This window comes from Hippoglossus stenolepis, chromosome 2 (assembly GCF_022539355.2).
Source record: "Hippoglossus stenolepis isolate QCI-W04-F060 chromosome 2, HSTE1.2, whole genome shotgun sequence".
Classification (NCBI taxonomy): Eukaryota; Metazoa; Chordata; class Actinopteri; order Pleuronectiformes; family Pleuronectidae; genus Hippoglossus; species Hippoglossus stenolepis.
The window spans coordinates 12,942,796-12,969,923 of NC_061484.1; the positions used below are offsets into that span (position 1 = coordinate 12,942,796).

A 27,128-nucleotide genomic window follows, 5' to 3' on the forward strand; every position below is an offset into this window, starting at 1 on the left:
TTCTCATCTGTAACAACTTTAATTTCAGTATCTGTGCTCTATTACTGTGTGATCCTCAAACTGAAGATCAATTATTTTAAAATGTAATCAAACAGTTTTTTTAACGTGTAAAGAACCTTGCAACTGTGTTTTAAAAGGTGCTTTACAAATACATTAATATCATTAATTTTGTCACACAATGAAATCAAATTGTTCCCATTCATATTCGAACTTAAATCACTGTTTGTACGTAGACCATCAGTATACGGAAGTAAAATAGTACCACGACGTTGTGACGCATGCCACGGTCTGAGGCGCAATGATACAAAGGTGAGCCGCCTCCTCTGACGTCACATCCGTCTCTGCAAACTGACTTTTGACTGCCGGCATTTTCTTTTTATTTTCCCTGTGCCAAGCCGCAGCTCATAGATTAATCTCCTGGTTTGTTGTTCGGCTACAGTGTCACAGACAAACAAAGGGTTTTTTTTTTGCAAACGGTAGCCTGCTACACAATGCCCGGGTTTTCAGACAGAGATCGCGGCAGAGATAGAGGGTAAGTCAGCTGTCAGCTCCGTGTTAGCCAGGGTTAGCAGCTGAGCTAGCGGCATCGCTGTCATGGCTGTATTCGACCAGACACCTGACACGCCAGTAGCTGTTATTTAACTGCACAGGTGTGTTAAAATGAAGGTGAAAATCATTATTGTGTGGTCCGGCGGCCCTGAAGTGACACGACGTATTTGCAAATATTTCCCTGTCCCCAGTCGGTTAGAGGTAAAATGGCAGCTAACGACGCCTCTGTGCGCTTTGCTCGGCAGGCGACTTGTTGTCTGCCCATGTGACGCAGTCGTGTCTCTTGCTTCCCCCATCAGCACTGGGACAGCTCAGCAGCCCAGGGTTGTTGTTGTTGTTGTTGTTGTTGTTGTTGTTGTTGTTGTTGTTGTTGTTGCCCGAAGCCCGTCACGTCAAACGGGTTTCAGTGAAATGGCAGTTTGATGTTGCTGTGACTGCACCTGTGAATCAGCTCTGTTGTTGACAGGCACTTTTTGAATTAGATCACGTCCAGCCAGGCTTAAAAAAAAAAAAAAAAGGTTTTGTTCAGAGTTGCCAGAGATGCTCAATGTTTGTATTTTAGTTGTTTATTCTTCACTTCCACGTTTGGCCTCAAGGGTGAAGATTTGTTGTCATTATGCTATGAAACAGGGAAGAGAGGATTTTCACCAGGACAGTATTTGAGTAGTTGAATGAAGCAAGTGAGGAAAGGACACTCCAGTGATTCAGTATTGCATCTATCTATCTACTAATTCCAGAAATGTCTGTGCCTATGGAACGCTTATCTTGTGAGCGCGAGGACAACAACAGATGAAGTAGCCCTTCTTCTTGTCAACATTTGGATTTGATTTGTTGCCTATATGGTGTCCACAGGTGTCTGATTATTGTCTGCAATGGAGTATAACTGAGGCCATGAACTTCAACTACTAGTAGAACTACCCACTAGTTCACTGGCCTTTTTAAGCAGTGCATTGGTGGGACTACTCTTTAAAGCCATCTCCATCTGTGCTTTATCTTGCATGCTCTTTTCTCTTGCACAAGGTATGGTGGGGGACCCCCTCGTTTTGGTGGTGGTGGTGGTGGAGGAGGCAATAGAGGTGGACCTCCTCCAGGAAAATTTGGCAACCCTGGTGAGAGGCTGCGGAAGAAGCACTGGAACCTTGAAGAGCTTCCCAAGTTTCAGAAGAACTTCTACCAGGAGCACCCAGATGTCACCCGCAGACCAGTTGTAAGAATGGCTCCCCACTGTTTCATTTGTTAGACTTACGATATATACTAATGATATTATATATATATATATATATATACGAGATTATCTATAACAGATGTTTGCCAGTGCACTCTTTTCTTTTCTTATTCAATGTGTGTGTTGACATCTGTTTTTTTTATTTTCTCTTCCAACTCCAGCAAGAGGTTGACCTGTACCGAAGAACTAAAGAAGTTACGGTCAAAGGCAGAGAGTGCCCCAAACCAATTATGAAATTCCACGAAGCTGCATTTCCAAGTGAGTAGAAACCCATGCTCCCGAAAGTCCTTTTTACCGAAATATATAAAGGGTCAGTGACAAATAATTGTTGGCATCATTAGAAATTCAAGAATGATATAAATACTTGTTTTAAAAGCATACATTGGGTTTGTTAAAATTTATATTTTGTATTTATGTTGGTTTGGTGTTATTTCTACCATCTTTTTAAAAAGACTGAAAGTGCCTGAAAATGTCAAGTGTTGTAAACTCAAAAGCATGAATGAACTTTGAAAACACTTCACATAATCTATGACAAATTGACCACAAATTATTTTCCTGTATATTGTCTTTATTTATTTTGAAAAATACTGGTTACTCCAACTGACACAAACCAGTTACACCTCCTGACCACGTTGTTTCTACAGTCAGAGGATATTGTTTGTTGAAGAAATTGGAAATAATTCAGTTCGTGAAATTCATTGCCTCCTAGATATTCCATGATCAACTGTGAGTGGTATTATTGAAAGTGGAAGCGTTAAGGAACTTTAGACCACGTAAAGTTACAGAGCAGGGTCGCTGAGCGCTGAGGCGCATAGTGGGTAAAAGTTGCTAAAGCTCTGCTGACTCAATAACTGCAGAGTTCCAAACCTCCTCTGGCATTAACATCAGCACAAAAAATGCGCGCCGGGAGCTTCATGGCATGGTTTCCATGGCCGAGCAGCAGCATGCAAGCCTTACATCATCAAGCACAATGCCAAGCATTGGATGGAGTGGTTTAAAGCCCACTGCCACTGGACTCTGGAGCAGTGGAAACATGTTCTGTGGAGTAGCTTCTCTATCTGGCAGTGTGATGGACAAGTTTGGGTTTGGCGAATGCCAGGAGAACGTTACCTGCCTGACTGCATTGTGCCAACTTTAAGTTTTCTTGGAGGGATAATGCTATGGGGTTGTTTTTCAGGGGTTGGTCTAGGACCCTTAGTTCCAGTTGACCCTGAAACATTTCAGTAACGTTGACTTTCACTAACTGGACTTCTATCTTATTTTTCCAGGCTATGTCATGGATGTTATCGCCAAACAAAACTGGACTGAACCAACCTCTATTCAGTCTCAGGGGTGGCCAGTTGCCCTTGGTGGCAAAGACATGGTTGGCATCGCTCAGACTGGATCTGGAAAAACCCTTGCAGTAAGTGGATTTTTTTTTTCTTTTTCCTTCATGATTTTCCAAACACTTTCTGCTTGGCACAAACAAGATCAATTTGTGTCATCTCTTGTTTGAATCCCAAAGTTGTTGAGACATAATTCCACTTTTCTATATGCAAACCTTGCTCTGAGAAAGCAGTTCATTAATGGACAGTACCAGGTTTTGATGTAACCTCCTAAATTAGAAAAAGAAACCAGGTACCGTTAATGTGGGAGTCATGGTCATGTGTGCTGTGGATTTGGCCATATTTCTTTTTATCAGGGTAGTCGAGTGAGGTTTTAACAGAATCAGGTAAATATTATATATATATATATATATATATATATATACTATATATATATATATATATATATATATATATATATATATATATATATATATATATATATATAAATATAAATAAGAGACCTTTGCAACTTGAAATCGACCCTGCTGATCATGTGTAAATGACTTCTCGGCAGGAAGTGCTTGGTTTTTGAAAACACTGATGCAATGTTTTGTGTTATAAATTCAAGTTGCATCTAGAACTGTCTTTTTATTATTTTATTTTTTTTATAGTACCTTCTGCCTGCAATTGTGCACATCCAGCATCAGCCATTCTTGGAGCATGGAGATGGACCTATTGTAAGTACACGTCAATACATTCTGTTGTAGTTTGTGATCTTGTTGTCTCTATTAGCACAGGATGATATGGACTGATATTGATTCTTTCATTATTCAAATATTTCACAATTTTTCAACGGTCAAAACATTTTAAAGCTATCACAAATTTACAACTGAAGGCCAAGCTGATACTCAGCAATATGCTCACACTACTAAATATATTGCTCTGTAAATAGTAAAATGTCAACCTTTTGCTTAAAATTTGATATGCAAATAATAAATCAGAATCCAGTGCTACTGTTTGTCTAGATTCTTTGTGTCATTTGGTTGCAACAAGTATTTGCCCTTGGTGGACAACATTTTCTAATCGGTACCGTAGTATTATGGCAACAGCAGGCAGGTTTTGCTACCTTCTCTGAGGGAGCTGTTAAATTGCCTATGATCAGGGCATGCTGTACAAGGGTGCAGCTTAAGCAAGCAATACTTGCTTGTCCAGTTCTAATGGTTATTTGTGCTTCTGGCCTGGAAGAATGTTCATTGCTTTACATAAGTTATATGTATATACATATTTTTTATATATATATATATATATATTTATATTTAGTAATGTTATGCCTCTTCCTTCAGTGCTTAGTGCTGGCACCAACCCGTGAGCTGGCTCAGCAGGTGCAACAAGTGGCTGCTGAATACGGCCGGGCCTCCCGTCTCAAGACCACCTGCATCTACGGTGGTGCACCCAAAGGACCCCAGATCAGGGACCTTGAGAGGGGTATGCTCTGTATTATCATATTACTAAATTCATTTGGAATTTCTTTAGTATTGCACATATGTTATCAATTTTGTTTGAAAAACTGTTAGTTGAGTTTGTATCTGTATCAACGTTTATTTTATTTTTTCCAGCTAAATAGAATTATTGTTTATGGGTTGTTTTTTGCTTGTTCTTTTTTTAAAGGTGTTGAGATTTGCATCGCTACCCCAGGTCGGCTCATTGACTTCCTGGAGTGTAGTAAGACTAATTTGCGTCGTTGCACCTATCTGGTGCTGGACGAAGCTGACCGCATGCTGGACATGGGATTTGAACCTCAAATCCGCAAGATAGTTGAACAAATCCGGGTACGCTGTTTTTTTTTTACCTGCCACAATTATTATTATTATTTTTTAAACGGATGTGGAATATGATTGTCACACAGAATATGGTTGTCAATACGAAAGTAAGTCCTTTCTCTTGTCCTAACCAGCCAGACCGCCAGACTCTGATGTGGAGTGCAACCTGGCCCAAGGAAGTTCGCCAGCTGGCTGAGGACTTCCTGAAGGATTACGTCCAGATTAATATTGGAGCACTACAGCTCAGTGCTAATCACAACATCCTGCAGATAGTTGATGTTTGCAATGACATGGAGAAGGAGGACAAGTCAGTAGTTATCTTTTAGTATTAGTTGATCAATTAATGTGATGAGAATAGGTTTGGCCTAACACTCTGTTGTACTCTCTGTTAGACTGATACGTCTGCTGGAGGAGATCATGAGCGAAAAGGAGAACAAGACCATCATCTTTGTGGAGACCAAAAGGCGTTGTGATGAGCTCACCAGGAGGATGAGACGAGATGGGTAAGGATCTCCACACCCATTCGTTCAATGGATGTTTGTTCTTTTTTTAATCTGTAAAGTTCATGTTCTCATTGCTCCTACTTGTTGGCTATTGAACACAAACCCACTGTGCCAATTTGTCTGTCACAGGTGGCCAGCAATGGGAATTCATGGAGACAAGAGCCAGCAGGAGAGGGACTGGGTCCTTAATGGTGAGAAGCCAGTAAAAGTTGAAGAATATCGACAGGATTCAGCTTCACAGGGTGCCCTGTAATTTATATATAAAAAATATGTACTGTCTCTCTACCCTCAGAGTTCAGATATGGCAAAGCTCCCATCCTCATTGCTACGGATGTGGCCTCGCGCGGCCTAGGTCAGTATGCTATTGAGTAGCACCATGTCCTTATCAGTGTCACACTTATTTTAAAGAAAGTGGTTTTGCTTTCTTTAACTTTTCTATGCATTTTCTGAGTTTTTCTCACCTTAAGGTGGAGTCTTTGTGGCAGGCGCTAGGCATGACAAGTCCCAGGCCTCGAGAGGGAGAAGGATGACATATTGGAAGTGCTCAACTGGCTTGCCACCCAGTGGGCCTAGAGAGGCGAAAGCTCTTGTGTGCCAGTGATCTTCAAAAGGCTGTGTGGCTAAGCCTTTGTCTCTGATATATGGTTGAAATACACACACATCTGTTCTCTATCCATGGATTTCACCTGACAAATGCCATCCAGCTGTTTCCAACTCAAATGTAAAAAAAAAAAAGATATGCTTGATGGTGTGACTTTTGCCTTGCATGAAGTTGTGTTAGAGATCGCTGTATTGCAAGTCACTGGTTTGAGATTTGGAACAATTGTTACCTTTCGGAGCTCGTATCACATAGCACGGGTGCTTGTGAGCCTCTCTTTAAGCTTTCAGTTGTTTTCTTTTCCCGTCAAAGTGCTGGATTTCTTGAAATGGAGAGAGCAATTTGAAATATTGTGTTTGAAAATTGATGAGACCTGGCACATGTGTGTAGGGGATAGTGGGAACACCAAGTGAGAGGAAAAAGAGAATGAGATCAAACCAAAGTTCCTCCCTCGCCTGCGTTTTATAGTCATGTCGAGACCTGCCAACGAGAGACATTTTCTCAAGTGAACACTGGCTTCTTGGAAGATCTTGCCTTGATGAGACTGATGAAGGGTGTAGGGGGAATTGTTCCGTGCTCGCTGAGGGGTCCCACTGGGTTCAATGGTTGGGCCTTTCCTTTTTTTTTCCTTTTTTTTTTCTCAAGGGGCCCCTGTTCAAATTAGAACCTGGTCTATTTTGTCTTGGCAAGACATGCAGTGCGGCCTTAAATATCAAGCTTCTTTTGAGAGTGTACTGGGAAAAATGGACCTGCAAAAATGTACCAGTCAATGGTCCAATATTGGCAAATGAGGACGTCCCAGTGCATATCGTGGCCCAACTGCATAGAAGCTCCTGGATGTCACTTGACAATTTGTGGGGGATTTCGCTGCATTGGGAAAGGACTAGTGAATGCATACTCCTTTATGGTAAGACTTAAATCATTTTTTGTCTCCCTTGGTAACAAAGGGGAGAGTGAATGTCTTTTGGATCTTTTTGATTATGGTAAGCAATTGGAGTGTGCTTCGTTTCTCTCTTCCCACAGTAGTATTCCCATGGAATAGATGTATACACAATATTGTGTTGTTTTAACATGTTTCGTCCGCAGCCTAACGACCTTTTTTCCCCCGGCCATCACAGTTGCTAACTTGTCCCTCTGATCTGGCTGTTGTGGTGTGCAAAATCCTTTGTGGCCTCCATGTTTTGTTTTGCCACACTGCAACACTTTCACAGATGTGGAGGATGTGAAATTTGTCATCAATTATGACTACCCTAACTCCTCCGAGGATTATATCCACCGCATTGGACGCACAGCCCGCAGTCAAAAAACGGGCACAGCATACACCTTCTTCACCCCCAACAACATGAAACAAGCCAGTGACCTGATCTCTGTGCTCCGCGAGGCTAACCAGGCCATTAACCCCAAGCTGATCCAGATGTCAGAGGACAGAGGAGGTAACAGCTGATAGATGTTGGCATTAATAAGCATGTTGGAATTATTTGCTGATTATAAGTAAAAAATATCATACAACCCCAAGATCATCACACCTACCCACTACATTATGTTTTCACAGCATCTAGTGCATAGAGAAAAGTTATCATAGCATGTGAGCAAATAAGAATTAAACAGTCCAAATTGTTCATAGAAAGTGGGCAGCTGAACTCACTAATAATTGAATAGATGAATGGGATGTATCTATTGCAGTTTTCAAAGTGTAGCTTGCTCTTACCAGCTTTTCCAGGATATTGCTGCCATCTTGTTGTAGTTTCACTGTATTAATTGTCTGAACCCACTCCTCTCTCTTCATTTCCCTTTCTTGTCTTCATCTCATCCAGGTCGTGGAAGGGGGGGAAGAGGTGGCTACAAGGATGACCGTCGTGATAGGTATGGGGGTGGGAGGAGCAATTTTGGCGGTGGCAGCTACAGGGATAGGGAGGGCGATAGAGGCTTTGGCAGTGGGCCGAAGACTACCTTCGGTGGCGGCAAGGCCCAAAATGGGGGCGCCTATGGAGGCAACAGTGGTAACTCTAGTGGCAGCTATGGCAACAACAATTATAGCAACAGCAACGGACAGGGTAATTTCGGTAATCCGGCAAACCAGGTGGGTGCCTTTGGTAACCAAAGCTTTCAGGGCCCCCCTCAGTTCGGGGCCATGCAGAGGGCTGCTCAGAATGGAATGAACCACCCGCCATTCCCATTCAACTCTCAGGCCCCACCACCACAGGCCCAGCAGGCACCACCTCCACCACCCATGATGCCATACCCAATGCCGCCACCTTTTCCACAGTAGATATGATATAAGCACAATATATGGGAACCAACATGATTTTTGTTTAGTCTTGAAATCTTACAGTATGACTAATATTATTATTATTATTATTATTATTATTATTATTATTAATGTTTACTCTGAACTGTTTTAACTTTGTTTTGCTTACAGCAGGGTTGGAATTATTCAATAAACCCAGAGCATTAAGTGGAGTCATAGACACGTCTCCTATAGTGCAACTATGATTGCTGCACTTTTCCTTGACTGTTTTTTGTTACATTCCTCAGTAATTTATTTTTACTAGGTAATGCAGTGTTTTCAGTTTGTGTTCAGTTTAAAGCGATGTTCTTGAAGATCTTATGAAAAGGGTGCGTGTGGCCCTTTTAAATAAAAAGAGACAATGGAAACTTTGTTGTGTTGTGTGTTTGTGTGAGATGTTTGGGTCTGATCCTTCATACAGTTTCTGCCATGGCCTTGGCCCAGAGCACATCATTGACATTATCAGTGATCTGGTTTGTAGGTAGATCAGAGACAATGAAATTAGACACACTTTGCATTGGTACAGAAATCTACAGCTGACATGTAAGAGACAATGCCTTACATAAATGTAAATATTGATCATCATGATGTCTGCAGATCCTGAATGTCCCTGCTGTGGGAGCCACCACTGTATTAACCTCGACTGCACCTGCTTTTTATTTTTTTAACCGAAAAGAAGAAACAACATTAAACATAATTTTTAAAGAATGCACAAACCTGTAGTAAGTCTTTTTAAGCACATCTTAGAAGGGATAGTTATTGATCACTGCACCTAAACATTTGACTGGATTTGTCATGCTAACCACCCAGAATCAATTCAGCATGTGATAATAAAATTTAATTTCTACAAGCAAGGGTGATAGAAACTAAACGAAGCACTTAAACAAATAAATCTTAACTTTACTCCAGAAAATCCTCTAGACTCACTGGGGCGAACATATGGCCGAATAATGCCACTCTTAAAGGAAACAGGTCTAATAGAGATAATTTAAGGTTCGTTTTTTTTACACTATTATTTTGACTCTGATCCACACTCCAGTCCAGTAGGTGGCAGTGATCCGCTGATTTGCTAACCGCCATTAAACACATAAACCTAATTATTTAACCAATTAGCAACACAACATACAGCGCAGAGAAGGTTTTGTTTACATCTATGGATGTGGAACTTGACCAATCAGAAGAAGAGATCTACCTGCCATGCGTTGCAACCCGGAAGTACAATTTTAACTTCCGGTTCATGCATCACATGTATCTCCTGTGAAACCTGAAGTTCGTCCCGCCGCTTTCATTGAACACAAACCATCAAACCCTAACATCTGCGGTATTTTAAGGCTGTTTGCGCTCAACAGATTGAGGACGAGGCAGAGACTCACCTCTCTGGGCGTCTGTTTTAGGGGTAAACAGAAACACTTTAATCGCGATATGTTTTATTTGCAAGGTAAGGAGCGGGCAGATTTTTACTCATGAGGATCCATCCTTTCAATAGACGAACTTTGGACACTGGGACCAGTCTCTGGAGCTTATCGTCATGGTCGCACACTGTCAGACACTGTGTCACACGCCTCCACACACTGTGCACAGTCCTCTCCACACACGCCTCCTCGTTGAAAGCCTCGCAGCGGGGTGTAGCCGGTGTCCTGCGGTCCTCCAGGGGGCGCTGCAGCTCATCGGGGAGCGGGGATGTGGGTGAGGTGAGGACTCTGCTGCAGCTCTGTGTGGACAGACACTTCGTCTCACCCGGTCACACCAACACCGAGCTGTTCGGCCGCGGGCTGAGCTGCAGCTATGGGCCTCTGGGCATGGAGCTGAGGAGGAACCTGCTGGAGCAGTGGTGGCTCTCAATGAGCCGGGCCAGAGCTCAGCTGTTTGGGGTAAACACCCTGAGCAGCAGCCGCAGGGACGGAGACACAGAGGGAGGGGGACAGCTGAGGATGGTTCAGGCTGAGAGTTTAAGACAAATATTTGAGCAGCAGCATCTGAGCAAGGAGCAGATGATCCAGGAGGTGCAGACGCTCCTTCAGAGGTCCCCATGCGTGAGAACAAACCTACTTCAAGGTGAACTTGCTGCATAACATGTTCCACTAAGTCTTCAGTTTGTGTGTACAGACATGTTCTAATTGTTCATATCCTGTATTATGATGACTGTGCACACCACTGCTGCAGTGGAATGGCCCCTCCAGCTCAGCCAGTGCACTTACTGATCTGAGCCTATTACTACTGCACCACTCAAAGAGCAGCTTCAGGCTCAGAACTTAATCAGTTTGCTTGGAGTTGGAGTTTTTCTCTTCTGTTGGATGAAGTTTTTCATGAAAGCTTCAACTCAGAGCAAAGAAATCCTCCCATCATGTGGCTGAAAGAGATCAATGCTAGAGCTCAACTGGTATGGATTTATAAGAGGAGATGCTGATACTGATGTTTAAGTGTATAAGTCAATCATTTCCCATACAAATATATAATTGAAAAATTGATTTGTTAAAAAGATATTGGCAATGATTCCTAAGATGTTATTAAACCTGTAGGACAGAAATATCTAATTGAGCCTTTATAGTTAAGTGGTAGCCTAAATAGTTTAATGGTTTAACCATACACCTTATTTTAAATAACTATGACTAAAAGGAAAACACAAATATATATATATATAGAACATTTTTTCATTTAAACATAATTTCCCTATTCTTAATTGTTTATTCTGTACAATAAGTTTTCATATCTGTAAACATATAGGCCTTTTCTAAAAGGTCAAAAAAGACTCATAATGACTAACAATGAATCTTTATTGGCCAAACGATTAATCAGTCAAATCCTTTAAAATCTGCATTAGATCCAATGATATTATCTAAGCCACTGGTAAGAACCAATGTTGCACTTGCTGCGATACAGCATTAGTGGCTACAGTGTAATCTTGTGAATGTTTAAAAAAGTTATGAACTTATGAATTTCAAAAACTTCCAAAAGTTTTGTATGTACAATTAATTTACACCCACATTTTTAAACCTAGGGCCCAAATTTATTAAGATTTTTAACAAAGTCTGGGTCTTCTGCTAGGTGCCTTGGAAGAGTTTGTCCCCTCGGTAGAGCTGGTGAACAGGAAGTTGCCTTTCGGCCTGGCTGAGACTGGTCTGTGTTTTCAGCCCTCAGACGGTTCTGGTTGGTGAGGATTCATCTTCGTCCGTTTGTCTCTGTGGGTGTAGACGCACGCTTGTGAAAAATACAATATATGACTGGAAATGTTCTTACACCATTCATTCTCCAGGCTGCACACAGTCTGCAGTCCAGGCTATAACCAAACAATCCCATGTTATCAGATCTGATGTCGACGTTATGTTTGCATTTACTATGTCGGTCTGCACTATTCATTGTTTAACCGCTAGAGGGCAAACTGTCACTGATTTTCTGAGGGAATACAAATATGTGTGTAAAAGATTTGCTTTCATAACATTTCATAACAGAATAGTACTACTTCAACATAGTTAAGTGTTTAAAAATATCATGTAGTACTACTGTAGTTATAATGCATCTGCTCTTTTTCTACCAGCCCTGCTGAGGTCACCCAGGCGTCTCTGGTGTGGTTCTGCTCTCCTCGCACCTCATCTCAGTGGCTCGATCACTGGGCACGACAGAGGCTGAAATGGTGGAGAAAAGTGAGTATTGTTTGGAGTGAACTGCCACAGGTTCATTAAAGTCTTTCTTGTGTCATTTTGAAGCCAATTTGGTTTTCACCTAAAATGAACAGATTTTTTTTTATTGCCATTAAAGGAGAGCAAAAAAACATTTTTACGAAAAGACAAAAATGTTCCTGCTTGTTCTTATTGATGCTCTCTGTAACTGTAGTAGAACTCCTGGAATGGCACAGCCCTCGTCTCACCCAGGATTTAAAGAAACATATCACGATATCACCTTCTTCAGTTTCCACTCTGCTAAAGGCTGTTTTCATCAAATTATTTTCTACACAAGGAATTCTGTTGTCTGTAAAGTCAGGAGTGACGAGGCATAGCACAGACAATGTTTCATTGTATTCAAACAGAACAGATCGTGAGCATTCCTCAGACAAACACGTTTTAGTCACGTGGTCACAGTGTAGTTATATTATCTGCTAATGTTGTGCAGTGCCAACTGGAGTAGTGCATCTGATTTTATTCTATATATTCTCATATTAAATATGTTAAGTAGATGGTTACAAGCCCCATTTCCTGAGGGTCAAGATCAGTAATAAACGTTTGCTTTGTTTGAAAAGACTGTGTATATTTCATAAGCACACTTTACCACCCTTCATTTTATTTCAAATTAGAAGATAAAGTGTAATCTGTGCTGAAACCTTTAATTTCCCCCCTAAACAGATGTTTTTTGAAATTCTTCAGTTGAGTATCAAAACGAGTTTTACAATGGAGGGATTTTTGGAATCCCAAAGGCTGCATAGTCAAGAAAGCATATTGAGGACTACATCAGGATAACATAACTTATTGTCTTCTTCTTCTCCTTCAATCCATCCTTGTCCAGTTTTCCCTGTCTCCCTCCGACTTCAGCAGCAGTGAAGTCCCGGCAGATGAACGTGTGGGGGCGGCGTCTCGCGGTGTGAGGATCGTCTACAACTTCCCGTGGGGACCAGAGCCCCTGGAGACACTGTGGAACCAAGGAGACGCTGAGCTGCTGCAGACACACAAAGGAGTCTGGACAAAATTGCAGGTCCGTCCGCTTCTTTCACTCAACATCTTGATGTGGACACAACCTTGTTTATAGGAGCAATCGCACACGGCTGCTACACTGGACCTGTCAAGCTGCTTCTTCTTGCAATGACAAGTCAAATATGTCTGCAGTGAAATGCCCTATTGTGTATTTCCAGTTCAAAAATTATGATTCATGGTGAGAATAGACTCATTGTTTTTTGAGGTCACAGTGTGAGCTCTGGTTGATTAAATGTATTCATCTAAAATATTCAGTTTGGTTAATATTGACTTATAAGGAAAAAACTATTCAATATTCAATCAGCTATCTCACTATTGTTGTTGTGTTTTTTAATGTAATCACGTTCTATGTTATTTGTTCTGAAAAACATATTTCAGTGTCGAAGCGGGCGCAAGTCGGTCCCTCACGTCGTCTCTGTGACCGGGAACATGGACCGAGGTTTGATGGCCTTTCTGTCCAACTCGCTGCAGCTGCTGAAGAAAGGAGACAGCAAGCAGAGGCTGCTGCAGAGAAAGGTAACGATGCTCGACAGCTGAGCCACATTTGAAAAAAGAAAAGAAAAAAGCAGATATGTAATTATTTTTTGTACTCATAATTTCATTATATATCCCTCTTTTATTCTGTCATTCTGTCGCTGAGTTTTGGTTCTCCATTGATTTCAGGTTCTGAAGTTGCATCCAGTGTTGGCTCCAGTCAAAGTGGCTTTAGACATTGGCAGAGGAGCCACTATGGAACTGAGACAGGTCAGAAAAACATTTATGCCCTGTCCCAATTCCTCTCCCTTGGCCCTACCCCTAGATATGAAGAGCCCTCCGCTGACTGTAGGAGTGCCTTCGCAGACGAAGGCACTCCTAAATCTCCAAACACTACATCAGATCTTTCCGGACTGATGTGCGTCTGTGCAGCCATCAACAGTATTTTCCATGCTTGGCTCACTTTTACATATTCCTACAGGTCCTGCACATTAATGGGCAGAGACTTGCTGCTGATTGAGAGAGTGGGGGGTGGTCTAATTCCATGAGCTCCCAAACTCCTCAAATTCTGAATGTCATGTTCAAAAACACTGACAGTGAGATTTTCATGGCATGTCCCTTTTGCGTGTTCTGTAGGTTTGTGAAGGCCTTCTGCAGGAGTTCATGGAGTCTAAGATCTCCGTGTGGCCCGGGTACCTTGAAACTGTGCCAACATCAATGGAGCAGCTGCACGCCAAGTAAACAGCTACTCAATGTTGTAATGGAAGCAGAGCTGGAGCAAATGAGTGATGATTTGCCTGCTTCGGAGTCAACATCTGTATCTGGTCTCTGTGTCATTGCACTGTAGGTACGATGAGATGGGAGTGCTCTTCACCGTGGTGATCAGTGACAACACGTTGGAGAGTGGACTCCTTCAGGTCCGCAGCAGAGACACCACCATCAAAGAAACCATGCACATCTCTGAGATCAAGAACTTTCTCTCCAGATACATTTCTGCTGCCGACAAAATCTGAATGGACGACTTGTTGGGGGAAACCAAAAATGGCTGATTGTATATATAATACTGAATATTGTGCTGTCTCAATTCTAGAGACAAAACTATTGTACATCTGCAAGTGCTGAACGGTGAATGTAATAAAAATAAAACCTTTTACCAGTGTGACCCAAGCTGAAACTGGATTTGACTGATGGATGACCACACTGTAGAACATCTGAAAGGCAAAGAGACTCATCACGACTTAGTCCAAAGTCCATGTGCACACACCCATTGTGCATGTACTTTCCATCTCTTACAGGGTGTAGCTTAAGGACTCTCTCATCCTTCAGCCCAAATGCAAAGAGGTGGATAATATTATGTTTTCAACCCTGTCCATTTGTTGGCAAGCAGGATTACACATAAAACAACCACGGGATGTGGGTCAGGGAAGAACTTTTGGTGTGTATCTGGATCAGGGTGCAGATACAGAATTTTTTTTATTGCTTTATTTAATAACATTGGGAGATGTTATATTTAGGGAACTGAAATCAATGAGTGAAATTTGCTACTGTCGGGCCTTGGTGGAGGTATGTGTGCTCTCTCTCTGAGAGAAAGAGAGATCAGACTTTATATAGTTTTTTTTTCTGTCAGTGATTCGTCTGTATGTGTATGATTCAGTTTATCTCTGTCACTGCTTAAAAAGAAATACAATTTTTTTTAAAGATTAGAAAACGTACCACGTAAATCTCGCGAGATTTCAACACAGTCCTGAGATTCCCTGGCTCCACTTGTGACTGAGCATGTGTGTGCGTTAGCGCCGCTTAGCAGCTAGCATCTAGACATGGCCGCAGACAAGCAGAACGAAGGGAAAGTTTCCCTCACGGATGAAAACAAAAAGAACTCGTCAGACGGAGGACTCGGACTGGAGAGTATCCTTTTCAGCCGCAGACGGGAAACGACATTTTCTCTTATTTGTAATTCTGTGTTGAATCTGTGTTGGACTCCGAAGCTAGCGTTAGCTTCTTAGCTAGCTCGGTCAGAGGATAACGTTTTATAGGCGACGTGTCACAGTGAAGCAGGCGCTGAGAGGCTGAGAGAAAAAAGCTGATTTATGAGCCAGGTCAGGTAAAGAAGTGTCAGCTGTTAGGATATTAAGCAAAGTGGGAATATTAGGTATTGATTGGAGTGTTTTTATTCGCTTTTAACTGTTGTAGCCTGTACTCAGGGCTGTCGGGGTCTGAACAGGCAGCGCTAACATGACTGACATTCACTCATTGACTGTGGTGATTAGATTGTGTCCCTTAACACTGAATCCCAGTCCTGCAAATCATCAAGGAGTCCCAGCAGCAGCATGGCCTCAGACACGGAGACTACCAGAGATACAGGTGAGTGAGTCGCAGATGATCCAGGACCTGCTCCAACTGGGCTCAGCTGTCCACTCTTTACTGTGGGGGTTCATGCAGAAGACATTCATAGATCTTATCTCTTAATCGGTAAACTGACTTTCAGACCCTATTGGTTTCATTCATTTACTTTGATTTGTTTATGTCACAGTATTTCTGTCTGAGACCAGATTCTTGATTTATAAATGGAGAGTAATGTGTGGAAACCACTGCTGCCATATGGCTCAGTCACACTGCTGGGTTATAAATAGCTCATTGATTCTAATGGTTTGAAATTGTCTAAAAAACATAGACACAAACTAATTCAGTCTAACTCTACCTTCATGTAGTTCATAATGTTCACCCCAGACTATTATAAATTCTTGAATACAGCTACACTAGCCACAACTTCAATAATAAACTGATCATTGAAACATCACCTCGCTGAAGACGTGTGTGACATGTACTTGGGATAATGTCTGGGAAATTGGGTCAGCACATTGTCCCGTGTTTGCCTTTCACATATGAACGATGCAGGAGAATATTTTCTGGGTTCGACGTGCTCTCAACAACAGGGAAATGTCCAGAGCGTTCAGGCGAGCGGTGGCACCTGAGTAGAGCGTGCATGAGGCAAGACATGATGTATACAGTCCTCTGCGGAAATCGTATATTTTGTTTACAGCACAACAGCAGCGATTGATTGCTCTGTTCATTATGAGAAACTGCGATTAAAATATGCATTTATGATTTACTGCAATATGAACTTCTTGTTTAACCATTTTCAGGGGCTACTGCTCTCGCAGGCTGCGTCGCCTGCGCAAGGCTCTTGGCTTCAAGATGGGAAATAGACACAAGTTCATTGGGAAGAAAATAACTGTCGAAATGCTTTCTGACAACAGGTGAGCAACTGATGATTTGAGTTGGTCAATCACATGCTGTGAACTGGTGGCAGTGCGTGGCTTGTGACACTGAAATCTAAAATACTGTGTGTGATTAATGGGAGAATGAGACATCCATTTATCCTCAAGGATTGTTGTGCTAAACCAATGACTCAGCGGGACATTGCATACATAGATTTACTAAAATCCTTTTTTTGGACATACATTGTATAATATATTCGTTATCAAAATGTGCTCAGAATAAATGAAGTAACTGGTAATTTTGAAGACTTGAAAATGTGATTGTTTTTCTTTTTCCCCCTCATTTTCCTAACATAGTCTCAAAAATACCTGGAAATAAAACAAAATTCAATTATAACTGATGTGTCCACTGAAAATAATGAAATAATAATAATAATATAATAATAATAGTATTGCATTCTACCTAACAACTGATTCATCTCCACCTCCGGCCTACAGGTACCTATTGCTGGTTTTGATGGAGGCAGAACGTGCATGGAGCTACGCCATGCAGCTGAAGCAGGAGGCCAATACAGAACCACGTAAACGCTTCCACCTGCTGGCACGTCTACGAAAGGCTGCCAAGCACAGTGAGAAGCTGGAGAAGCTCTGTGAAAGCCCCCGCGTCGATGCTAAGACCAAACTGGAGGCACAGGTATGCAAGACAATTTTGGTGCTCATTATTATTATTAATAATGTTATTGATACTTACAATTAATTAAAGCCGTGCTTACCGGAGCAACATTTTTCATATTTTTACAACAGCCACTAATTATGGCAAATTTATTTGATTTCAGGCCTACACTGCTTACCTAGGTGGCATGGTAAAGTTTGAATTGCAGGAATGGAAGCTTGCCATGGAGGCTTTCAACAAGTGCAAGTGAGTTTTAACATCATTGCAGTTTCTAATTAAAGTGGCAGAATAAATACATGCGCAGTGCCAGAATAAGTGCATATGTGTTTGTCATCAGTGGGTTTTTATTAACTTTATAAAAACAAACTATTTTCATGTCTTCTCAGAACAATCTATGAGAAACTAGCCAGTGCTTTCACAGAGGAGCTGGCAGTTCTGTACCGCCAGCGCGTGGACGAGATCTCGCCCAACATCCGCTACTGTGCTTACAACATTGGTGAGTAACACTCCAATCTGATCCTCCTCAATATAACTTGCAGCCCTCATAGACTCATGGAGGCAACCTGAGATGTTTTCTTGTAATGGCACATGTTGCAAACAACATCTCCCAACACACACACACACACGCAGTGTAACTAGATTTCACCCCCCCTCTCTCTGATTGCAGGTGATCAGAATGCCATCAATGACTTGATGCAGATGAGACTGACTGGTGGAGGAGGAGGCATGATGGCTGAGAAACTGGAGGTGAACGCAGAAGATATTAGTTCATAGGCTTGAACATCAGTTATTTATCTTATATTGGTGATTCCATGTTGGGGGCGGGACCGATTATTCTTACATCCAAACATGTCACAGTTTCTTATGTTTGTTTCTCTTTTCTTTTTTCTTTAGTCCCTGATCACTCAGGCAAGAACCAAGCAAGCAGCCACCATGGGTGAAGTGGAGTGGCGAGGCCGGGTGGTGCCCGTCAAGATCGACAAGGCCCGCATCTTCCTGTTGGGTCTGGCAGACAACGAGTCAGCCATTGCTCAGGCAAGTAGCTTCTAGAGATGCATTTTGGCCGAATCAGATTTTCTTTCTAAGACCTATAATCGACAGCATGCACAACATTTTTCTAATTTTACTTTGATGGAAAATTATCACATCTCAAAAATTAAAAAAGGCCACTAGGTTACAGAACAAACCATTTATTTTTACAAACCTCAGTGCAGTATTCAATAGGTACACTATATATATATATATATATATATATATATTTATTTATTTACATTAAATAAAATATAAACAATAATACAATGCGCTCATCTCTCAGTCTTCACACACAGACAGCAACGATTATTTAGTTATTTAGCAATGATGTTGGATCTTGAACCCTGATGTCCTGGCTGTGCGTGTCAAGTTGCGTCTTGCGTTATGTGTGGCATTTTAACTATTTGCGCACTAAGTGTTGGAATTTTTTTCATTTTTTTTATATGGGTGTCTCATATACTCTGGAGCAAATCAAACTAACACAAAGTGAACTTCAGCACGGTTCAGAGCCTAATAACTTCCGATAAGTGTTGGTGTTAAAGTGTAAATTTAACACAGGTCAGCAGGAGTGTTGAGAGACAGTGGCGCTAATCATTTTACAGCGTTGGTCCACTGTGGAAACCTGGTATTCACACTTTTCCTTGCCACTGTTCACAGTACTGGACTCTACTCTCTCATCTCTACTTCATTGCATTTCATTTGGCTGACGCTTTTATCCAAAGTGACTTACAATTAGTGCAGTTAACATCTATGAGGGGCCATTTTAGGGGTTCAGCATCTTGCCCTGGGTGTCTGCCCCGTGCTTGGTGATGCTGTGGCCGAGCAGTGGAGCTGTCCGGGGTCCCAGGGTCTGTTCCCCGTGTCCGCAGCCCAGCTCCATGTGCCTAAATCCTTTTTAACTGATCTGCAGTTACAGCATTACTCTTGAACTTGCTGGGCCTCTTTCTGACAATGCAAGCTGCGATTATCCATCAGTTACCTCTCACAGGAGTTCATACCCACTCACCAAAGTTAAATAGAGCAAGACCAGGCTTTCAGCGTGAGGAGTGGGAATTAAGTGGCACCATTCTCCGTATTTCAAGTCAGTGTATCATCAAACACATTTTTGAAACTGCTATTTCGTAGTGTTGCTTTGTTCTCATTGCCTTGTTGCCTAAACCCCAAATCATGCATTCTGCATCAGCACAGATGCGGGGTGTGTCTCGACCCAAAAATATGACTGCGTAGACAGACCTACCCACCTACAGCTATGTTGTGTTGAATCAGAGAGGTAATATCCAATTTAAAGTGGGATGTTAAAGAATGTAACACCTCACCCAAATATGCTTTGTTGTGATTATAAAGCGGTTCAGAGTTTGTTCCTCATACCTACATATGCCACATAGCCTCAGTCTGCATATCCTTCTGGCATCAATGTGTCTCCTACTCTGCAGGAGTGACAACAGCGATAAGAAGCTGGCCCATAGCCCGAGAACACATTTTACACATTATATCCTTAAACTTTCAACAGGTGGCACTCTCCTCTTTACTGTCTCAAATGTACCCTCAGTGTCACAGCAGATCTTTCCTCCTGGTTTGTCTGAGCCTGAAGGCTCAACACACCCTGCGGACACACCCATCACACCCACAGTCACTCAGGTCTCTGGCATGCAGCCTCTCTCATCGCACGACTGCATTCTGTGCATTTCAACCCACACATGAATACAGGACTACACCCAGCAGGTCTCTGAGGACAGATCACCTTTACCTTCTCCAAACACCTTTCCCTTTAAAATGGACTCTTAGGTCATTGTTAAGCTGAGAGTGGCCATGACTGAATGCACTTGAAGCCAGTTAGAGAATGGCAATAATTATTATAGTTTTTTAATATTTTTAGACTTAAAGACAGATAAGACCAAAATGATTCAGTAGCCAGCTTGGGTGCTAATTCTCATTGATTGCTCAAACGGCATCATTTTAAACCAACACTGAAGGAGTCCTCCTGTGTTGCACCTAAAACTCAGATGTTAGCCTGTGTGGACAGGAAATGGGTTTGGCCGTACATCCATCTTCAAGCTCCATCGACACCAAACTTCCTCTAATCAGTTTATCTGTTCAACCCTCAATCTGAACAGAGGATGCTCGACAGGTTGAGCTGGTCGTAAAGGGTGTTACCAGGGTGTTGGCACGAGTGTGTGCCTCTACATAACTTAAACCTTTTGGGTGGATGAGAGCAGCCTCATGACACATCTATTATCAATTATCACCGTGAGGAATTTCCTCGTAACATTCTTCCTCTGTGATGAGATGTGCATTTTCTGCCTCCAAAGGTAAAAATGAGTCGGTAACATCAGACATGTCGGCATACTTTTACAAGCACAAAAAAATGCTATCAGCATTTTCTCTGCCATTAATCACACTAATGACATTTCCCCCTTTTACACAAATCCCACACAGCCTCCTCAACACAAACATGACATGTCCTGCAGACTCCAGGCGATATCATAGGAACACAGGTGTATTGTCAGGGGAGGGAAAAGATGAAGAACAATCGTGTCTTTCACAGAAATCTGAACCCTGAAACTCCTCAGTGTCGGATTACTGATAAGTTGTGTGCAGGAATGTATGGGCAGCCTGCCGGGCCACATACCTGTGACTCTCCCCCCACTTTTTCACCATCACGTTCCTGCTTTAACTGTTGCTCTTTGTTTTCAACCTCTACAACTTATGAATGCATAAATTATCTTTCAAGTGTCACATTAATCAGGTGGAAGGTGATTGTGAAAGTCTTCGTTTCAGACATAATGGCCAATGTGCGTTAATTTGTTCATCTTTAAGGGTATTGGTGTAACAACTTAACTTTATTGGACTTTGTAAATTTGAGGTTTTAATGTTGCAGTTAGACATATTCACTAAGGTACACCATAGATTGTATGACTGTTTCTGTTGTGTAGGCAGCTAATGAGGAGACCAAAGAGCATCTCTATGAGACCCTGCTGGCCGAGTGCAGAGACACCATCCAGGCTGTGAGAGAGGAACTCAAGAGTGAGGCGGTAAGACAACATATTTAGGGTTTTATTCTGACCTAATGTCAAAATTATGACTTTGATTTACAGTTTACCAACAGTTAGGATTTGTGACAGGAACAACAGGAATGTGAAAAATGTCCTTTTTTTTAAAGCTATTTGAATTTTCATTGTAGAAGCAGCGAGAGAGAGGCACTGAAGGCGACAGTGGTAAAGTGTCACACCTGCAGTTCCTGCACAGGTAAAACAGACTTCTGTCAGAGATTGTGTTTGTACTTGTAAAGCTGCGCTCAGACTACAGGGAGATGGAAATCAGGTGGCATCATGAACATAAGGAGAATCTTTAAAAATGTCCTTCTCTATAGTTTTAACACACCTACACTACAAGTTTAGAAATAAACACTCCAGGATATTATTAAGATTATTGCTCCAGAGGCACCACCGCACCACCTCACATCTCATGTGACCTCATGGGGAGATTTAAAACTGGTTCTGTAACCCCTCACACTATCAGATCATCTGAGCCGAACATCGGCACCGACTGAGGTTCCAGACTTGATTTCTCCTCAAATTATCTAGTCGATCCAATTGGGCTTAAATTGGCCAGCTCTGGACTTTGCATACTTTTGTCTTTTTCGGTCATCACTGTGTCAAACAAGGAGATTGTATATTATTGCAGCTCAAATGTTTTCTCCATTATAAATTCAACTGTCAGCTGTTTTCTGTAATTCCATTTTGTCCATAAAATTCAGAATTTGGTGAAAATGGTCATTGTAATGGTCTCTTTATATTCCTTGTTTTATCCCATCAGCTGTCCAAAACTCAAAGATGCTGTATTTATTATCATCAGAATACATAAGAATTGTCAGTTTGTTAAATAGCTTAAAAGTGATTTTAATTAAGCCATAGGTAATACAACAAGTATCCAGGCCTATGTCTCCAGCCTCTGATATTTTAACTGTCTCTTTGATGGGTGAAAAATAAATGTGCTGTTGTCTCGTCTCTCAGTTACCTGACCTACATCAAGCTGTGCACTCTGGTGAAGAGGAATGAGAGCATGGCCCACACTCTTCAGGCCAAACTGAAGGAGCCCGAGACTGATGAGAGCAAGAGGGGCCCCCGTCCTCAGGACCTGATCCGCCTCTATGACATCATCCTCCAGGTAAATGTCTGGATGCTGTATATACTATGATTTTGTTGGGGGGGGGTGAATGCCTGCACAAACAATTGCATTCATCTAAAGAATTTTACTCATTATAATCTCTTAAAATTGCGTCTGGTTGTTGTGTTGTGATGAGCTGGTTTGATGTTTGATCTGTGTTGTCGACACTCAGTATTGAACTATGACCGACAGTTTCTGTCACATTCTTCTCACCTTATTTTTCTCCCCATGTCCGCACATCTCTGTCTCTCCCTCCCTCTTCTGTCTGTTATTCTCTCCAGAGTCTGGCTGAGCTCTCCACCCTGCAGGGTCTGGAGGACGACCACACCTTCCAGAAGGAGGTGTCCCTTAAGACATTAGTCTACAAGGCTTATAGGTCAGATATTTAGATTTTTACATGTTACGGCTGCATCTGATCAAAAGAGTGTTTGTGAGGCGGTGCCAAATACCAACCTGACATATTTGCACCCATAATGTGTAATTTCTTCCCAAGTAGACACACGATTTGTTTAATACACAGCGTTCCTGTCCATAAATACTTACAATTATGTTGCTAATGCTGTGTTTATCTTCTGTTTTCCTCTTGCAGGTGTTTCTTCATAGCCCAGTCATATGTGCTGGTGAAGAAGTGGAGTGAGGCGCTGGTGCTGTATGAGAGGGTGCTGAAATACGCCAAGGAGGTCCAGTCTAAAGCCAAGAACCTCAACAACAGCCTCAAAGTTTGTCAAGCACACAGCAGCAGTTTCAACCTCACAGTTAGAAATCAGCCGTGTCATTAATATCCATTATGAATTTCTGTAGGATCTCCCTGATGTTCAGGAGCTGATTGCTGAGGTCAATGCTGAGAAATACTCACTTCAAGCTGCTGCCATTTTAGGTGAGGACACTTTTTGAACTGCCTGATTTCTCGCCAGCTCATTTATATTTACCATACAGGAACCCACAAAGCCTCATTCTATTCTATTCAGCTTCATTCTGTGTATAATCCTGAGGAATTGTTTGTGTTTTAGACACAGATGAGACTGCTGAAGTTCCTTCTCAGCTGCAGGTGAAAGACAACAGGGTAAGAGAAGTGACACTAATATTATAAACATCCTTTAATTCATATGACTAGAATAAATTCAAAGTAGTTTAACGTGTTAATGGGTTCATTGATGTTGACTTTCTCACCCCTCTTCCTCCATGCAGCCCCTCTGCGAACGCCTGGAGACCTTCCGCCTTGACACCGCCCTCGTAGGAAAGCATCCCAATCTGGTCCAGTTCCCCCCTGACTTCCAGCCAATCCCCTGCAAGCCCCTGTTCTTTGACCTTGCTCTCAACCATGTGGCCTTCCCACCGCTGGATGACAAGGTGGAGCAGAAGGGCAAGGGCGGTCTGACCGGCTACATCAAGGGCATCTTTGGCTTTGGCAGCTAAATCAAACCAACCAAGCTTCGGCCTCCACATGAGAACCACAAGGCCCAGAGTTTACCACAAACAACCAGACTTGGGTCAGTTGATGATTAGAATAATTTCTGTAACTTTTATTGTTTTGATTTGTGGTGCCTAAGTGCAAGATATGTTGAGTTGGCGCCTCTGGGGAAAGCACAGTGGGTCTTATCTTCGAACAAACATGATAGAAAACTAATTGAATCAGTTTCAAATAGCAATATGACCCAAGTCCACCTGTTGCCTCTATTAACAATACCAGGCTGCATGGGCTTCCATTAACTTGAGCTGTGTAGCCATGGTCATGATGCCAACAGCGATGTTGTTAATCTCAAAATCTTGTCAGAGTAAACTAAGGTACTTTGGCATCACTGGTAAAAAGAAATTTTGTGTTACCTAAGCGCCTTCATTTAATTGTCTTAATTTTTTTTCTTTCTATGTGTTTCAGCATTGTTTCTTAAATCTCAAATGTACAAAGAGATAATCTGTGACCTGTAGTTTGACCAACTGACAAGTGACATAGTTCAGCTGTGTCCCATCTTTTTTTTTTCACCTTTACCATTGTCTCTCCTCCTACCCCCTCCCATCAGCCCTCTCATCAAAGCTACGCTCACTGCCTGACAACTGCAGAAGCTAACTTTTCCGTGACTCACTTTCTAACTTCTGGCCATCATCTCCGCTTCAGGGGTGTATGTCTCCCCGGTCATGCAATGTGAGAGCAATGGCAGGGTGCACGCAGCCAGGCGGGTTGATTAGTGACAGACGGGTACGGCAGCCAATCATTTCCTTCAGTCCAAAGGAATTAATTGGTCGTGCCTATTACAGTCCTGCGAGGTCCATAAAGTGTTTCAGAGACAAATGACCAACCGGACCTTTTACCACATTACCTATGACACTACAGGCCAGTACTGCAACATGAAAACTACATGACAAGCTGCTAAAAAGCACAGGAAGTAAAAGATCTTGACATGTTTGTTGTCCTGTCTTTTGTAATCGGCTGCTGAACCATATAAATCGTTTGCAGTTATGTTACCCCTTTAAACAGAAGACTGAAATATGAAAAGAGGTGTGGTAACAACTGGGATACAGCTCGAGTTAAGTTTTAGATGCATCAACAGGAAGATGGAGGACGAAGCCATGAATCAAAGAGTGAAATGGTTGTTTTCAAAAAGTAGCTGAGTGTTTTAATTTATTAATGTCAGAAGCAACTTGCTATGTTCATGTTGCACTGTGTGACATGTGGTATTGAACGTACCACAATGTCAGACAAGGGTCCAACAGCTCCAGCTCGTGTAGACGTCCACGCAGAACTCACATTTTTATCACCCCTCTCAAATTTTAAGCCACATTTTTTTTTTCTTTCTACAAAACAGTGTCGTGATGACGACCATGTTGTACCCATACTGAGTGAAGTTCAAATGATTATACGTTATACTTGTTTTTATTTGATATTTTGATTTACATAGTATTACAACAGCAGTGGATAGTCAGGACACGGGAGTTTTTAGCAGCTCACCACCACCGCGCCTCTTTGTCCATCATCAGTAGGACTAAACCATTTAAGCACCAGTTACATGTCTGTACTGTAGTGGCTGAAAAATGTTTTGTCATCAGCTGTTTCTCAGTCATGATGTGGAATCACATCATCTCCGCACACCAAAGCCCCTCAATTCCTCTGATCCTTAGGGGACCTGCTTTTCTGTAGCTAGAGGATCGTTTCACTCACTCACATGGTAACTGTTTTGCTGTCTAATTTTGATCAATGTATTGTTTTCTTTTTCTCTCCTCCCCCTCTGTGTTTTTTGTTAATGAATTAAGACCTCGGAACAGCCTGGAAAACGATTAGTTGATCAATAATTCAAATAATGAGAATGTATGATTTGAGTCTCCAGTTCTATCAATAAATATATTTGCACCAAACACATAACTGGGCTCCTTGTGATTCAGAAGAAAATGAAGATTTATAACATTCATCTTTGATTTTGTTTGAATGATATGTACAATCAAACCTCAAATTGTTTTATAAGAAAAAGGGGAATGTCTGAAAGAAGTTCAAACTGTAGAGGTGTGTGTGTGACTTGTTTTGGGTGTGGTTGTGTCACCAGGAGTGCGTAGGATGCCATCGCAGGGTGTGAATGTGTTAAGTTCAATTTACGTATATTCATTTTCATGTAAGAATGAATAATTACATAGGTGTGTTTTTCACTGAACACAACCTGACATGAAAATAGCTTTGTTCTACACAAAACGTTTAAATTAAATACAATTGCATTTAATTAAGCCACACCAAGCACTCTACAAGGACTTTGCATCTCTACCTTATCATTTACTTCATGTTACCACACGTACACACGTGTCTTTGTAAATTCAGAAACAGAAATGTTCTCTGCCTGGATGAACTGAAGATATTTGTGACGTGATGAAATGGAGTTAAATGCTTATCTGCAGGGAGAAACCCGAGATGAGATACAACAGTGCTTCCAGTTTACTGCATGTTTTAATATTTCTATTCTCACAATGTCTCATTAATGTTGCTGGTTCATTTCACTGATAGGAAAAAAATGTATATATAATTGTTGACATGACTCAGATTTCCCCTGTTCAGTGCAAGGGAGACATGAAAAGGTCCAAGGTGCAATGCAGGTAACAAAGCTTTGTCAGATTTACTTTGTAAACCAGACAACCATGCTGTGTTTGTCTTCTGTGTGTAGTTAAGGAAAAAGACTGACACACCCTCACTGTTTTCTTGGTGCCATACAAATAAATTCTTGCCATGTTTATGTTGCCCTGCGAACTACGAGTAACTTGAGGATGTTTCTGATCCATTTAATTCATTTAGTTTTTACCTCCAGGGACAACTCTGTATTGGCGTTTATCTCTTTTAAAGTTCTTAAGTGTTAAAGAGCTTTCTTTGGGGATAGCAATGATAGTTGGTTGTTTCACCATTATGATCCAATCTGAAACAGCAACTATTGGAGGCATGGTCATTAAATTCTGAGCTCACAATCATGGTCCCCTGAGGATGAATGGTAATAACCTTGGTGATTCTCTGTTCGTTTATCACTATAATTGGGTCAAAATTTTAATGTCACCTACCAATGATACTCATCAATTTCAATTGTGACTTGTGTTAACATCTGAGTAGCAAGTGTTAACACACTAAAC

The 27,128-nt window shown here is 41.7% G+C and overlaps 3 protein-coding genes across 3 annotated transcripts; all 3 read left to right on the forward strand.

Annotated features, from left to right (window-relative positions):
• The first annotated feature begins 317 nt into the window (after positions 1 to 317).
• LOC118119975 (probable ATP-dependent RNA helicase DDX5) lies at positions 318 to 8,657 on the forward strand. Its single transcript, XM_035174502.2, has 13 exons — positions 318 to 532; positions 1,570 to 1,756; positions 1,936 to 2,032; positions 3,043 to 3,176; positions 3,753 to 3,818; positions 4,425 to 4,566; positions 4,750 to 4,910; positions 5,036 to 5,208; positions 5,294 to 5,404; positions 5,534 to 5,595; positions 5,697 to 5,756; positions 7,214 to 7,435; positions 7,817 to 8,657. The coding sequence occupies exons 1-13, from the start codon at positions 492 to 494 to the stop codon at positions 8,269 to 8,271; spliced, it is 1,911 nt and encodes a 636-aa protein (XP_035030393.1). The 5' UTR covers positions 318 to 491; the 3' UTR covers positions 8,272 to 8,657.
• An 849-nt stretch (positions 8,658 to 9,506) lies between these two features.
• polg2 (polymerase (DNA directed), gamma 2, accessory subunit) lies at positions 9,507 to 14,607 on the forward strand. The gene is made up of 8 exons (XM_035146555.2): positions 9,507 to 10,344; positions 11,335 to 11,440; positions 11,825 to 11,930; positions 12,787 to 12,972; positions 13,350 to 13,487; positions 13,635 to 13,715; positions 14,082 to 14,182; positions 14,293 to 14,607. The coding sequence occupies exons 1-8, from the start codon at positions 9,753 to 9,755 to the stop codon at positions 14,456 to 14,458; spliced, it is 1,476 nt and encodes a 491-aa protein (XP_035002446.2). The 5' UTR covers positions 9,507 to 9,752; the 3' UTR covers positions 14,459 to 14,607.
• A 579-nt stretch (positions 14,608 to 15,186) lies between these two features.
• On the forward strand, positions 15,187 to 25,883 carry srp68 (signal recognition particle 68). Its single transcript, XM_035177656.2, has 16 exons — positions 15,187 to 15,350; positions 15,740 to 15,806; positions 16,589 to 16,702; positions 17,162 to 17,357; positions 17,500 to 17,582; positions 17,723 to 17,832; positions 18,004 to 18,083; positions 18,231 to 18,371; positions 21,302 to 21,400; positions 21,550 to 21,614; positions 22,382 to 22,535; positions 22,817 to 22,911; positions 23,125 to 23,254; positions 23,337 to 23,412; positions 23,546 to 23,598; positions 23,724 to 25,883. The coding sequence occupies exons 1-16, from the start codon at positions 15,263 to 15,265 to the stop codon at positions 23,949 to 23,951; spliced, it is 1,779 nt and encodes a 592-aa protein (XP_035033547.1). The 5' UTR covers positions 15,187 to 15,262; the 3' UTR covers positions 23,952 to 25,883.
• The last annotated feature ends 1,245 nt before the right edge of the window (positions 25,884 to 27,128 follow it).